General features: G+C 36.3%; 1 protein-coding gene across 1 annotated transcript in view; it reads right to left on the reverse strand.

Annotated features, from left to right (window-relative positions):
- Nucleotides 1–118: 118 nt before the first annotated feature.
- mmp9 (matrix metallopeptidase 9) overlaps nucleotides 119–14518 on the reverse strand; it is a 52034-nt gene continuing 37634 nt past the window's right edge. The window contains exons 2-14 of the mRNA XM_079468037.1: nucleotides 4498–4640; nucleotides 4103–4341; nucleotides 3750–3898; nucleotides 3391–3519; nucleotides 3001–3174; nucleotides 2701–2874; nucleotides 2422–2595; nucleotides 2169–2324; nucleotides 1841–2030; nucleotides 1510–1643; nucleotides 1268–1418; nucleotides 1069–1172; nucleotides 119–873 (exon numbers count right to left, since the gene is read on the reverse strand). Coding sequence (XP_079324163.1) covers nucleotides 773–873; nucleotides 1069–1172; nucleotides 1268–1418; nucleotides 1510–1643; nucleotides 1841–2030; nucleotides 2169–2324; nucleotides 2422–2595; nucleotides 2701–2874; nucleotides 3001–3174; nucleotides 3391–3519; nucleotides 3750–3898; nucleotides 4103–4341; nucleotides 4498–4640 — 2018 coding nt within the window. The 3' untranslated portion in view covers nucleotides 119–772. The remainder of the gene's footprint in view (nucleotides 874–1068; nucleotides 1173–1267; nucleotides 1419–1509; nucleotides 1644–1840; nucleotides 2031–2168; nucleotides 2325–2421; nucleotides 2596–2700; nucleotides 2875–3000; nucleotides 3175–3390; nucleotides 3520–3749; nucleotides 3899–4102; nucleotides 4342–4497; nucleotides 4641–14518) is intronic.

A 14518-nucleotide genomic window follows, 5' to 3' on the forward strand; every position in this document is an offset into this window, starting at 1 on the left:
TCTGCAATAAATACGATCAAATTTTAAGTTGTCTATTTAGATTGGCATCTTGTAGTTAACTTACAAAATGAGTTTGTGTCATGTTCTAATAAAACAGCAACTGTACAGGAATTAATGGTCTTGTTCACAAATTTATTAAGTAAACACACATTTCAACAAACAAACACAAACGTATAAATACGAGAAAAGAGGATCATTAAATTATTAATATTACCATTTACACCAGGCAAATGATTTTCACAATACGCCAAAAAATATGGGTTTAATATCTTAAAATAGCTCTCAGGCTAAAAATAATCCTTTGCGCTGGAAAACATTGAGTGGGATCATATTGAATGTGAATTCTTGCTCATAAAAGGCAGGTCACTGATGGCGACTCCACTCATAGATTCACAAAAACAAAGTTAATTCTCAGGGTTCCATTGGCATTGCCTTGTTATAGTTGTTTTATAGGCAAACATACGTATACTTTCTCTAAGCGATGTTGAAGGAAACATCACAAACAAAGAAGTATTATAATAGGCTAAAAAATAATTATAAGACCATCAAGTTGACATACAAATGTGACATTCATCTTGTTTCATCTGCCTATGATGATTTCAGTGTTAAAACTGTAAAATCCCCATAACAGAGACATAAAATTTAATACATTCTGTCTTGTCGTCCTCACAACCCTAACACTGAAGAAAAAAAAATGGGTTTCCTATTAAAAAGGTCTCTGTCATCGGGTTAGAATGTAGGATGGGTTCACTGCATATAACAACTGCACGCCTTAGCATTTCAGGAGGTCGTACTTCACATATCCAACACGGTCAACCTGCTTTTTGTTGTTCATTCTCCAGTAGAAACTTTGCCGGCAAAAGTATAAGAATCCTGAAAGTATATGAGGTGCAAATGTTAGTTGCTTGAATTTGATAAACAGAAAATATAATACTGTGGATAGTTAATAAGAAATGTTTATTATTTATTCATAATCATTTACATGTAATGGTCTGAGAGAGGACGAGTGTTCCAGAGTTTGTGTGAAGAACACTGGACAATGCATTATTTTGGGTTAAGCAGACCTACCTTTGTAGAGAAACACATCATGTGAATCGGGGGGCACTCCACCAAAAGCTGAGTCAGTGACTTTAGGATACCCTGCGTCTATCATCTGAGCTTTCACATCCAGTCTGTGATAATACATCAAAGACAATACTTAGAAATCATACATTCAGCCACAACAATCATGTTTGAAGTACTTAACGCAGTCTTAAAGTTTACTCACCTCCAAAAGTTCTCGCCATTAAACAGGAGCACCTTGCCTTTTCCTTTCTGCACTGCTCCTTCCACTCTTTCTAGGCTGCTCGGTAGGCCGAGTTTCTCAATTTTACGTGGTCCAAACACGTCTTTTCCAGTATACACCCAGAACTGTTTGTCTGTGTTCATAAAATTAAAAAACCACAGTTATAAGTATGAATTCAGTATTTTTGAGTAATTATGGGTACATGTCTCAAGCTGGTAATATACCTGCAAAGAAGTAGAGCTTTTTAGTGAGGGGTTCCTCAAAGGCAGTATTGATGACAGCTGGCAGGGCAGGCCATTTCTCAGATATCAGGAATGGACCTTTGCGTTCTCCAGCTTTTGTGATCTTCCAGTAGTGCCTTTGTTGTTAGACAGAATTCAGAAACATAATTTAGGAACCTTGCTTAATGAGTATTTATGCAATAAAGAGAAATATCCTAGTTCCTAATGTTCTATTTTATAGTATCCTATTTTTTTTCCAAGTTTGCATGTTTCTTTCTCATTTTAGTCTGAAATTGGTATTTTCATGTAAGTCTCGTTGAATTTTGTCTCATACCCGTTCTTGAAGTAGTGAAGCTCCTTCTGGATTTCAGTGATGCTGTCAAATTCATTGATCTGGCATGCATCCTCTGAAGGGACTACATGTGTTGTGGTGGAAACAGTGGTCTCATCTGGGGTGGGTTCAGTTGGAGAGGAAGTGGTTGTCTTGGGTTTTGGGGGATCAGGGGTAGGGCCTGTTTTAGGTCCTAAAAGGATATAATTAAATTAAACTACAGCTATAATGCAAGAACGTGACTCTTGGTGTTAAGATAATATATATATATATATATATATATATATATATATATACATATATCAATAATTTGTTTTCATTAAATAAATACCATATAGATATTGAATGCCCTCAATATCATCACTGTTCAGGGAGAAATCCTCGACATATTTGTACATGGGATACATCAGAGCATCTTTGACTTTAGAGTGGTCCAGGCCAAGTGCATGTCCAAACTCATGAGCAGCCACCAGGAACAGACTGTATCCTATGAGAGGAAGGATCATTAGTATCCTTTTGGTCAGACATGTCTGCTAATATCTCACACATGCATTGTGTCTGTAGGAGAGAATCAACACACTCACCTCTATCAGCGCAAAATCCCCATTTTTTATCTTTGTCATAGCTGCTGGTAGTTGCACACCAGAGTTTTCCATCGCTGCGGCCCTCACTTGTGCAGGAAGTATATGATTTTCCCTCAAAGGTGAAAGGAAACTGGCATGGTTCTCCCTCTGAATTTCCACCAATCACCGCTGTGTCTGTGAGGTGAACAAGGAAACATTTGAGATGTTCTATGCTGTAGACAAAAGTAACACCATCAATGTTTCTGTGATAAAGGGGTTGGCAGCTTGAGAGTTCCTAACCTCTGTTAGGGCAGAATCCATATAGCTTATCTTTGTCAAAATTAGCAGTAGTGGCACACCAGCGATACCCATCATTCCGCCCTTCTGTGGTGCATGAGTCATATTTTTGTCCTTCAAACACAAAGGGGAAGACACATGGTGCCTCATTGCTGTTCCCGTCAAATGTGAAGAGAACTATTTGAATAAAAAAACAGAATGTTAGGCATGCACATACGTTTAAAAGCTTTCTTTAGGCTATCTGACATTCATTCATAATGAGTGGCAAGAAATCCGATTGTTGAGTAAAGCCCTGCTACTTACGCTCACTGGGACAGAAGCCAAATTTTTTGTCTTTGCTGTATTTTGCAGTGGTGGCGCACCAGGGGAGCCCATCTGTGCGGCCCTCAGTGGTGCAGGTTGAGTAGGACTTTCCTTCAAATTCGAAGGGAAAGTGACACATTGCACCCTCTGCATTACCATAGCGAGTCTGAATGGCTAAAGAGGACAAATAAATATTGTATCAATCCCACAAGTCTCAAGACATGATTCTTGTGTCAATATTTACATTAAACGGTAGAGGGAGCTATTGTTCTACTATATACTGACCAAAATAAATAAAGAAAAACAATAAAATAATTTTATTTAAAAACCATAGGGGACAGCAAAGCTTACCTCTTTATGAATTAAAGAGGGATTCATATAAACGCATACCTGGCCCATTTCCAAGGGTCCAGTGTTCATCATCATCGAAGTGGGCATCCCCTTGTACTCCTTCACCAGGAGGATAAGCATGAGCCAGCAGACCGTCTTTGCCATCAAAAGGATACGGATCACCATGATCTGAAATAAAAATAGCAACACGTTCAAAACCTCTCAGAAGGTTTTCTTTGATATACAGAAAAAGTTAACGTTTTTCTAAGTCAGTGCATATAATCGTAAACAACATTTGATTAAAATAAAAAATGTATATATAGTTTTCCCCCCACATACTGTATTTTTAAGTCTGCCTTTGTGAAGGATTTTTCCTTTCAGGAGATCAATCTTGACAAGACACAAAAAAATCAACTCACCTGCTTTCCCAAAGGAGATCATGATGTCAGCGATGCCATCGTAGAGGCGTGTAAAAGTCAGAGGGGTGATGTCACTCCACACCTTGAAAGCTCTAGCAAATGCATCATCGATCAAAGAAGCTTCCATGTCCGGAGAATAGTTCAAAATCCTACAAATTAATGCAATGTATTAGAACCTGTTTTTTACCATTTCAATTCAATTTCAAGTTTAACTTTAAGGATCTGTTTGCATCTCACTTATTGGTGTATTCTAACGTAATTAGGTTGACTAAGGCATATTACATTAGTTTTACAGTGTAAATGCTTTTCAATGTTTTTATTTAGTATCAGTATTCTAATAGTTATTATTCCACCTGTATGTAACATCATTGTGGTCCCATTTCAGGTCCCCTTCAAATGTCTGATAGTTGCGGATATCTGGGACACCACAGCGTGGCTGCTTCATAGCATCGATCGTAAGTCGGTCAAGTACCCCTGTCTCCTCCAGCCCAAGCTTGTTCTGGAGCACTTTAAGAGCTTTAGAAGTAGAGACAACTCCCTGCAGCCCGCTCTTCTGCTGGACATCTAAGTAACCATAACGCTTCAGGTATGTCTGCAGCCAAACATATAATCAGATGCAATTTATACAGAATAATACATTTCAAGTTTTGCATTCCGTTTTATTCAACAGTAAACTCTATAGCATTAACTAAAAAAATTTAAAAACTAAAAAATAATATTTTAACTAGATAAAACTTTGTATACTTACATCTGCCAGCTCTATATCTGTCATGTTCTTGATCACATCCCCAGGGAACGTCACAAACACAGATTGTAGTGGCACACACCACACATTCAATGAGAAGGTTCCAAGAACCAGCAACACCAGGTTTCCACGTTTCATGTTTAGACCTAAAAGGCACAAAACGAAGTGAAATCTGACAAGAAAGGAATCAACGCTACAGCAAGTCTTCCAGAAACAGCCCTTGTAAAAATCTGCTGAAGATAAATGGTATCTGGTTGTGTTTTCTTCTCTTGATTTGTCTGCCTTCTCTTCTGCCTTGAAGGGACTATTTATGTGGTCTACAAGGGTTAGTCACCCAACCAAACCACCCCCCTTCCACATCCTATAGGTCATTTATGAACTCCCACTAGAGCTTTCCTGTTAAAAGGAGTATTTTCGTATTTACCCAATAAAAAGGGGCTTTCCAACAATCCCACAATGGGCTTGATGACACTTGATGACACCAAAGATTTTTGTTTATTATCTAGTATTATTAATAATGTTTGTGTCCCTTATATAGTAACCCTAATAAAACCAGCAGTAAAATAATTACCTTTTTAATGTAAATCTTTTTGAAGACAAAGGTTCCTAAGGTTAGGTATTGATTTTGATAATTGGTTGATTATGTATTTCTGCACAGTTGTATAAGGTAAACGTATCTTAATGTAAATATGACATTGTTATGTTAATTTGTGTTGTGTAGTGAATTAGTATTTTAACTTTTAGTATTTAATTTGAATGATAGAAACATTTACACTGTGAATTGAGGGGATGGACGTTATGATTGGCAGAAAATGTTTATTGTTTTTGGCTCTGTACCATCATGTTTGAACAGTCAATGTTAGTATTCACACCGTTTAAAAATCTTGGGAAAACTATGGATAAAGGTGCCAGGTAAACAGGCTTATTGCACAAGTTTCCTATATTTTCATAAAAAAGGAATGACCCCGAAAGCTTACAGTAATAATGGTGATGACGGATGTTGTAGAGAGTGATCTAAGCAGTTTTGTAGCCAGGGGCTATGGATTACTACAAATCCATATATGGGCATACATTTTAGGAAGTGGATGCTATCAGGTGTATTTGTTCTTATATGAGCAATAATTTTTGTCACACATAAATAATCTAGATAAATATATACACATTGCACTCATTACATTTTATATCACTTCCTTTTGCAAGAACACATGGATAAATACATTGTTACATTACTTCACTATTTCTCAAGCCCTAGTACTAAAAGTACATTGCATGTCTCTATTTCCGACATAATAAATCATTTCCTCTCTCTCAATGAACGCTTGATAATGAATCAGCAGCGGGTGGTGGCAGCCTGTTGGCAAGCACCTTCTACTAAACTGATACAAATTTATATTCATATTATATTATTCTTCCTAAGAAATAAGAATAAAAACAGAATAATCTTGCCACAAGTAAAATGTTTAAAGGAATAAATTAACTTGGTTAGTTTATAGATAATACATACATACTGTATAGTTGACCATGCCAAATTGGTACATTTGGTATTGTAACAGAGGGGCGTTAATGTCACACTAAAACACGACTGTATTAGGCCATCTCTGGTCTGAGGTCAACACTTTTGACACAAATGTAACATCCTTTTTTAAAGGTTTCATCAGGAATAAATTATGAAATTAGCCATTTCCAGGCAAACATTTAAATCATGTTTAACAGCATAGGGTTTTTAGACATTATATAGAATATATTTTTTCATCATGAAATGAACAAATCTTTGTAAGATTTACAGGCTATTGCAGTTGTGTCTGCCTGTCCATCGATCAGCTATCCATCCATGTATTTACTGGCTTTTATCTGAATCTGAACTTCTGTGGTCATTATTAGATTTCATTTTATTTTGAAATGTTTGTGTGATTAAAAAAAGGTTTAGTCTTGTGAAACCAAGTCATAGCTTTTTGTTATAAACAGACCAGTAGGTTTTAAACTGCATACTGCATGTATTCTACTGTGTCTGTTATAGAATTCAGTATTGAGTTATTTTAATTGAAAGCATGACCATATGAATATATCAAACCAATTGAGAACATTTAATCAAAAATATTTTTAGGGTGTAGTGTAATGTCTGCATACTGTGGGTGGAGTTGTATTGGAATAACCATTTGATTTGTTGAAAGGACTATTAAGATTATAATTTAATGAGGTAAGATTTTTTTATGAATGTGGTAACACTTTGTGTGCATTTATATGTGTGTGTGGGTCAGATTTCATCAAGGTTATGGGGACAAAATGTTCTACACAAGGATGATAAAGCCTGAAATAAGTTACAATGTGCAGAGCAGCCAACATTCCCGCCAAGTAAAAATGATTTAATGCACATGGAAAATAATGTTTTAAATATCTGAAAATGCAATTGTAGAGTTATGAGAAAGGGAAATATATATTAATTAGCTCAATATAAAAAGGACAGAAGTCATTGGAAACCAATTAGAAAAGCATTTGTGTGAATGTTGGTGTTTAGGGGTTTTTGCACTTGCTACTGAATAACAGAATGGTAAGAAATCAGTTTGAATTGTGTACACAATTCCTACTTGCTGACCATTTTGGGTTCTTCTCACACATTCATTAATAAAGCCAAATGGAAAATCTTGTTATTACATCCGTTATTTAATTTAGGGACTTCTCGGGTCCCCAGTGGGCCCTTATCATCATGCCTGAATGCACCTCTATAACAAGACTGTTATCTTAAGTAACCTGTAAACACACTTTTTACAAGGGTGTGTTGAGTTTCAAAGACCTTTCTAAAAATATTCTGATCAATACAAAGAGTCTACACACGAGTTCCCAATAGAGAACTGCGCTCAGTATTTTCACTCTTGAGTAATAAATTAACCTATGCTGGGTCATTTCAACCTAAAATGATGTGTTGTTTTAACCCATTGTTGGGTCAAATATAAACATTTTCTGGATTAATTTATCCAAACGTTTTGTCCCATTTCGACCCAACGCTGGTAAAGGGAGTGTCTCTTTAAACTTAAAGACAAAACAAGGGAAATATACTTGTGTTTATGTTTTTCACACATACCGCTGCAATTTGTCTTTGAAGTGGAAAACTTTGTTGCTCAAATAAACTTCCGTCATGACGATTAAATGCCAAATGTAGAAAAAGCAAACCAAATAATTCCTGAAGTCAAATCATTTATGACGACAAAACCTGCTGATGTGGTCAAGTTTGATTTAAGCACTGTTGTTCTTGTAAAGACCTGAAAGATTTTCCACTTCATACACTCTTTCTATAATGCCAAATTTGACACTCTATTCCAAAGTAAATCCCAAGTGTTTACAAGCATTCAAGCAATTACAGTATCAGGAAATCGCTTTATGCTAATTTAACATATAAATGCTACTATTTGTATCTTTTACATTTACGAATCCTGTTGCTTATGTGGAAACATCTGTGTGCATTTTAGCTTGGCGTCAAGTGTGTAATGAAAATGTCTCCAGGCCGTGCACAACGTCACTATGTTTTTACATCCCAAAACGGCCCGCACACCAACCACAATATTTTGCTGTGAACAAAACACATCTTGTTTGGCAACAGTAAATTTACCCCACACTTCTCATCATATATGTTACAAGAGGAAACCACAAAAGACAGAACAAGATCATTGCATCAATACACTGAGGATGTGAGTATGTTGTTGAAAATAATTTTGGTCTCATTGAAATTGTGACATACATGTGGTGTACAGTAAGGAAACCAGTGTGATAAGAGAAACACGTGTGAGCCAAAAATCGGAAAAATCTAAAGCTTGGCGAAATTTACCTCAGACTGCCAAGCGATTGGCACGGAGCGCTGCATGAAAATAATTATGTTTTGAATGTCGCAGGCAGAGATGGCTGCCTATAAAACAACCACAGCAACAGAGTCTGCCCTCGTCGGCCCTGCCCTGGTCTTCAAGCCAAAGCCAACACAGACACTGAAATTCACACTTGGCTTTGTCCCACGACTGCAGGCTGCTGTTTAGGAGAACAATACTCGAATAATATTTTATGATATGTTTGGCCCGAGGGGTTTATGTTACAAAATGTCTGAACAGCCGAATAAACTGTTCATAAAATATTGAGAGAGTAATTCCGTATTGTGTTTTCATAAACTGTGACCACTAGTGAAATGAAAAATCTGTCTGTATCCTACAAAAAGGTGCTGATGTATTATTTAACTTTATTTCATGGGAATGCAATAATCTAGCAAATCGGATCACATATTGTGGTTAAAGGTCACAACAAGGTTCTGCTACTCTTTCTCAAGAAATGGACTGTTCCCATTGCCAGTGGCCTGTTTAAATCGCCATGCGGTTCAACTCCCACGGTGCGTTAGCAAAAGAATCAATATTAACCCCCATGTCCATAGTGACTCACAAAATAGCTTTTTAAAGTTGGTTCTGCTTTTGAGAAATAATTTCACTGGTGTAGCTCATCTGGTACTAGTAACACCAAGATCGTGGACTTGATTCACAGGATATTCCTAATAACGTCACTTTGGATTGTGTTAGCTAGATCCATAAAAATGTCAAACTTTAACAGATACCACATCCAAACCACCACCTGCCTGAATATGTCAAGTGAGTAATTTTACTTACATATCCAATATGCAAAAGAATGTTTAAGTTTAGTTAATGCAGCATCATTATTATTCCAAGCAACCGGTTATTGCAGTTACAGTTTGTTTCCAAACACAAGGCAAATGGGATGAATCCAAACAAAAGTAAACAGTAGCATTTTAACACTTTCAAGTTCAAAGGCAAGTTCCAACATTTACATTAAGTCATTAAGCAGACGCTTTTATTCAAAGGGACTTACAGAGAGTTCAGGGAGCAATACAGCGGTATGTCATTCAGGAGCAATAATACAATAGGTGCTAAAACCAAGTTACTAGTTTCCACAAAAGCCAGAACAATACCTTGGTGTTTTCTTTGCTACCAGTGCAGCAATTGTGGACTTTGTGTTTGCATAAGTGCTTGAATCATTTCCTGAGGATACAAATATGATGACAGTTTACAGTGGGCTTTGTGGGAATGTTTTTGTCCTAATAAACATAACAGAGGCTATCAGCCACAAAATTCTACTTTTCATTATAAGCTTATGTTGAATATAGATCAACATACTCCCTCAAAAGGAGTGTTCCATCCCGATAGATTGCCTTCCGACAACATCATGTCTGGAGTGCAATTTCCCTTGCCTGCTCCAAGAAATAACAGCCACCATCCATCAAGTCCAATCCTGCTTCGAACAAGCAAGACTGACATTGAATCCCATCACCTGTCAACCACAATGTGACCAATGGGCTATATGCATGTGTGACTTCCGCGTTTCACAGGAAGAACCCTCTGCAGTTTCCGGTTGGGGAGACTTAAAGCAGAGAGACATTAATTGAAACATTTGAAAATAGTAAAATTTGGCAGAAGCGTACACAGCACTGGTATATAGAATTGCTGTTCTACCATATTTTAAATGATACTTTCATACGTTAATATTTCGTTATAACATTAAAGTAGAACACCACTTCTATACAGCACTGCTGTGTGCCGCAATGTACAGCATCTGCTAAATCAAACTTTTTCCACATTTTTCCAAATGAACCATGAAATGCGGAAGTTTCGCATGCATAGAGCCCGGTTCACTCTTGCAAATTCTTGGTTCATTGCTCTTTAGAACAATGGTGACTCTGGCATTTTGCCATAAGGTACAATATAGGCACAGTTTTTCAGTAAGGGATTGATACATAGCTATATATACATTCACAGTGTATATTATTATATTATATTCGTTTTTAAACGCCTTCTTGACAGATATTAAATATTAGTGTTTTGTGTGTATCTCCAGACTCTCAGTCTCTAAGCAAAAGGATCCCTGTCTAGCCATTTTTAAGGTACAGTTTATTGTTGAGTAACACATAAAATCAGATGTAAAGCAGTGTCGTGTCATGCGAAACTAGCCTGTAAAGAAAATGTTAAATCAAAATAAACCCTTTCACCTGATTGTGAGTCAAAGGCCTGATGTTGTCAAAGCTCAGATGAGTGACTTATCTGTCTGACCGAAGTTCTGCAAAATCTTTTCATAGATTAGGCTGCATTAAAATGATTCACTTGAATAAGTGTGTGTGTGTATGTGTCTAAGCATATTAATGATAGCAGTCTTAACCAGCTTCTAGTTTTGATTTTGAGGAATAATAACAAAATACAGGCTGAACAGAAACTGTGAACGCCAAACAAAACAAAAATATATCTTCTCCTGTTTTTGACTCAGCACGCACCGATAAACTTTGTCAAGTTTGCACATTGTCCTGCTCTTACTGTCACTTTGAAGCAGCCACAAGCTGAACTCAGCAAGACCCATAACAAGCGATGGTTTTGCACCTCCACATCACACACATTTCCTCCCTTCCCTTAAAATAACACTACAGCACCCAATCCCAGCAGCGTCTGTACAGCTAGACACCAGAGAAATATCTGCCAGACTAGTAAAAACCTTAACCACACTAAAACCACACACACAAAAAACACTATGCATAAACAGACTTGTTTAACAAGTCATTTTAAGAGACAATTAGGATAGGTTTGAAAAAACAGTAATAAAAAGTTGTAGGTTGTATGTTTCAAAACCAAGCTGGAGGCAAAGGACACATTTTACCAAGGACAGTCGGTCAGAAGTGAGGAAAAGTGTATTTGATGGCAAAGGATTCTTGGCACAAGAATGAGGTTTTAAAGATGCGGTTTATAACTTAGTGCTGCGGAGAGAGACGTATACCACAAACCCTGATTAACACAAATATATTTAGAGCTTATTAAACATGTTAACATACACAAGACTACGCCCCTGCAAATGCGTTCAATTTGTTGAACGCATTTGTATGGAACACATTTTAACACTAATGTTATTTTTTCATTAGTGGCTAATGTCCGAGGCACAAAATATGCTCTCAGAGATGTGTGTTGTATCTACTACTTTTTGTTTATTTTATGATGGCTTCGGGAAGCAAAACAATATCCCCTTATCTCAGCAACAAAATCCCCTTCAGATTCTCAAAAAACACAATATCATCATCTGCAAGATTTTACTTAATGGATATAAATCAGTTCCTGCTAGAGTTCTTCTCAGAGCAGCAGATTGGGTGAAATTCCCCTCTCTGTTGAGTCAGGAGCAGCTGTTAGTATTACTGCAACCACATGCAGGACCTGACATGATGAGGTGAGACATCATTTGTGTGTGAGGTTTCGTAAGTGGTCACCAAATAAGGTGATATTCTTTTCTGGATGGCTACTTTGCAAAGTCCTTAGGGAGTAATGCTGTTGTATACCAACAGTCCATGTGTTGTTACGTATACTCTGATACAAATGTATAAAATAATGCAATGTAAGTCACTTTGGATAAAAGCGTAATAAATGTAAATGTAATGTTTATATGCTGACACAGACACATACGATAATTGAGAAAAAGATTATACAAAAAATTGATTGTAAGTGTAAACTAAAATGTAATGTAAACAAATGTAAACAAATAAAGGTCTTTATGATCTATGTGATCTGTGATGTACATAAACACCATGTAACAGCAGGCACTTAACATACCAAGCAGTCAGACAGCAGTCACAACATGTGGTTTCAACATGGTGACATGACGTCAAATACAGAACATCACGCAGCCTGCGCATTAATCATCCATGTCGTCACACTTAGTCCAGTATATACGCTTACGAAAAACAAAAACATATCGGTATGCATTGGAAAATATAATGCAATATATTAAATACATATATTGGAACCAAGTGCTTATATTTCTTTAATATAGGAAAAGCTGAATTTTTGTATGTATTATTTAATGTATTGAAATTATTTTGTTCAATGATATAATATATTCGCTGTTAACATATAGGAAAACATAAATTTTATTTGTATAAGGGTACTTCTATTGAGTCTGGCAACAGGATAATTTTAATAATATTTCAGGTGAATTCCTGGCTTTCATATAAACCACAGGCAGCACGTCACAGACCGCTCCACAACATCCGGCAGGACCAGAGCCAAAAGTCTCCCTGTGATTTACTCAAACTGGTGCTTATTATTATCAAGGAAAAAATGAAGGAAGGTGTAATCCATTGAGGATGATGTTAATATTCATAAATCATTTCCAGGTCCAACCGCTTAAAATTCTGAAAAAAGTCAAGCAATTATTATGCAATCAATCATAATGCAGGTCACAATGCAGTTTAATGTCAAAGGTATTATAATATATATTACGCTGTCTACAAATCTGTATTAGAGGTTTATCAAACTTAAAGGAACAGCTTACTCTAAATGAAAATTCCCTAAAAATCTACTCTGCCCTCATGCCATCCCAAATGTATATGACTTCCTTATACATTAATATGACATCATGTTATATTGGGTAAACATTGAGTGTCATGTCTGTTTGAAAGGGAAAATCCTAAATATTTTGAGATAACGTAAAACCAATCAAGTACAACTTCGTGCTAAATTAATAAATGGTGATTTATCTAGTAATACAACAGGACCAATAAGATAAATTATCAACCGGTTTGATTATTTTGCATAAAACATTTATTAACCCACTGTATTCGTTAACTGTTATGACAGAAATGTTTGCGTTTTGATTCAAAATTATATTAGTAAATTATGAGAGCAAACATTTGTGACCCTGTCTGTGAAACCAGGCTTTATTCAATATTAGTCAGAGAATGTTCTTGACACTATATAGGATGATTTTATGTACAAAACAAATGACTTTAGCCAAGATTCACAGACTGCTTAACATTTGCTTTTAGAATACATTTAATGAACCTGCCTGTAGAGGGCACTGTGTATCTGTATGTACATTTTCAGTGTTAGGATATGAACACACACCCTCCCAAACACACAAAACTATAACATTTACAGAAACAATTTTTCGTTTTAGCAATTGACAACCTTTCTGATAACTCGGCTGTTCATCTTTACCATTTGGCTTCCATATTGAAGCACAGCTTGATTAAATGTGTTGCTAAAAACACTGATCAAACACAAACAACAAATAGTCACGTTGATCTATTAGAGTTCAGAGAAGCTTTAAGTGGGTTTGTAAGTGTGCGTGCTTCTGTATACAGTATGTGAGCGTGAGAACGTGTTTGTGTCAGAAGTGCCAGTGGATGCGGAGATGTCAAAAATCCCCAGAGAAGTGCTTCATTAAGCCTAACAGCTGTGACTTCACTCCACGCTCTACGTGTGGTATGCTGAACACAAACTGTATTCTCGGGCTAAGATGATTTGATTTATGATGTAAGTTTTCATGTGTGGAATTGAAAACTTTGGGAAATTGTATTCAAGCAAATCGCTTACGGCTTAACGTTTGTTTTTAAAAGAGAACATTTATTAATTTTAATATAGATTTTTATGCTTTGTACCCCAGAGCAATTTATAGATCAGCTTGATCGTCGGTCTCTGCTCCTGGCCATTTTAAGCCAATATCTCCCCCATAAACGACTCTCACATCCTATTGATCTGCTCTGCTGAAAGAAACACCTCTGTAAGCTCATAATTTTACACATTGCTTGCATCGCCATCTTTCAAAAGGAAACAATAGCTAAAACACATATTTTTGTTAGTATACTCAATATTGTTTCTCTACTATTTTTTATATTTTGAGACACCAATATTCTTTCAAAAAGCTTAAAAAAGACTAGACTACCGAATATAACAAGAAAAGTGATAAAAGACTGTTTCTGGTGCATTAAAGCACCTAACCGTTTCATTGTGAAACATTTGGCTTTCTGCATCATTGAACTGGTGCTGATGTAGTAATGTTTGTTCTAGCTTAAGCCTGAATAAATTATTGGAGCTTCACAAGAGACAGAACCCTCTTACTTTACACATGACCACTGACCCAACTGTGTTAGATAAGACTGACATTCTCCATTATGCATGAGCGATATATAAATAAACACATAAATCCATTGTTGGCACTTACAGTTGAT

The sequence above is a fragment of the Barbatula barbatula genome (genome assembly GCF_947034865.1).
Source record: "Barbatula barbatula genome assembly, chromosome: 11".
In the NCBI taxonomy this organism is placed as follows: domain Eukaryota; kingdom Metazoa; phylum Chordata; class Actinopteri; order Cypriniformes; family Nemacheilidae; genus Barbatula; species Barbatula barbatula.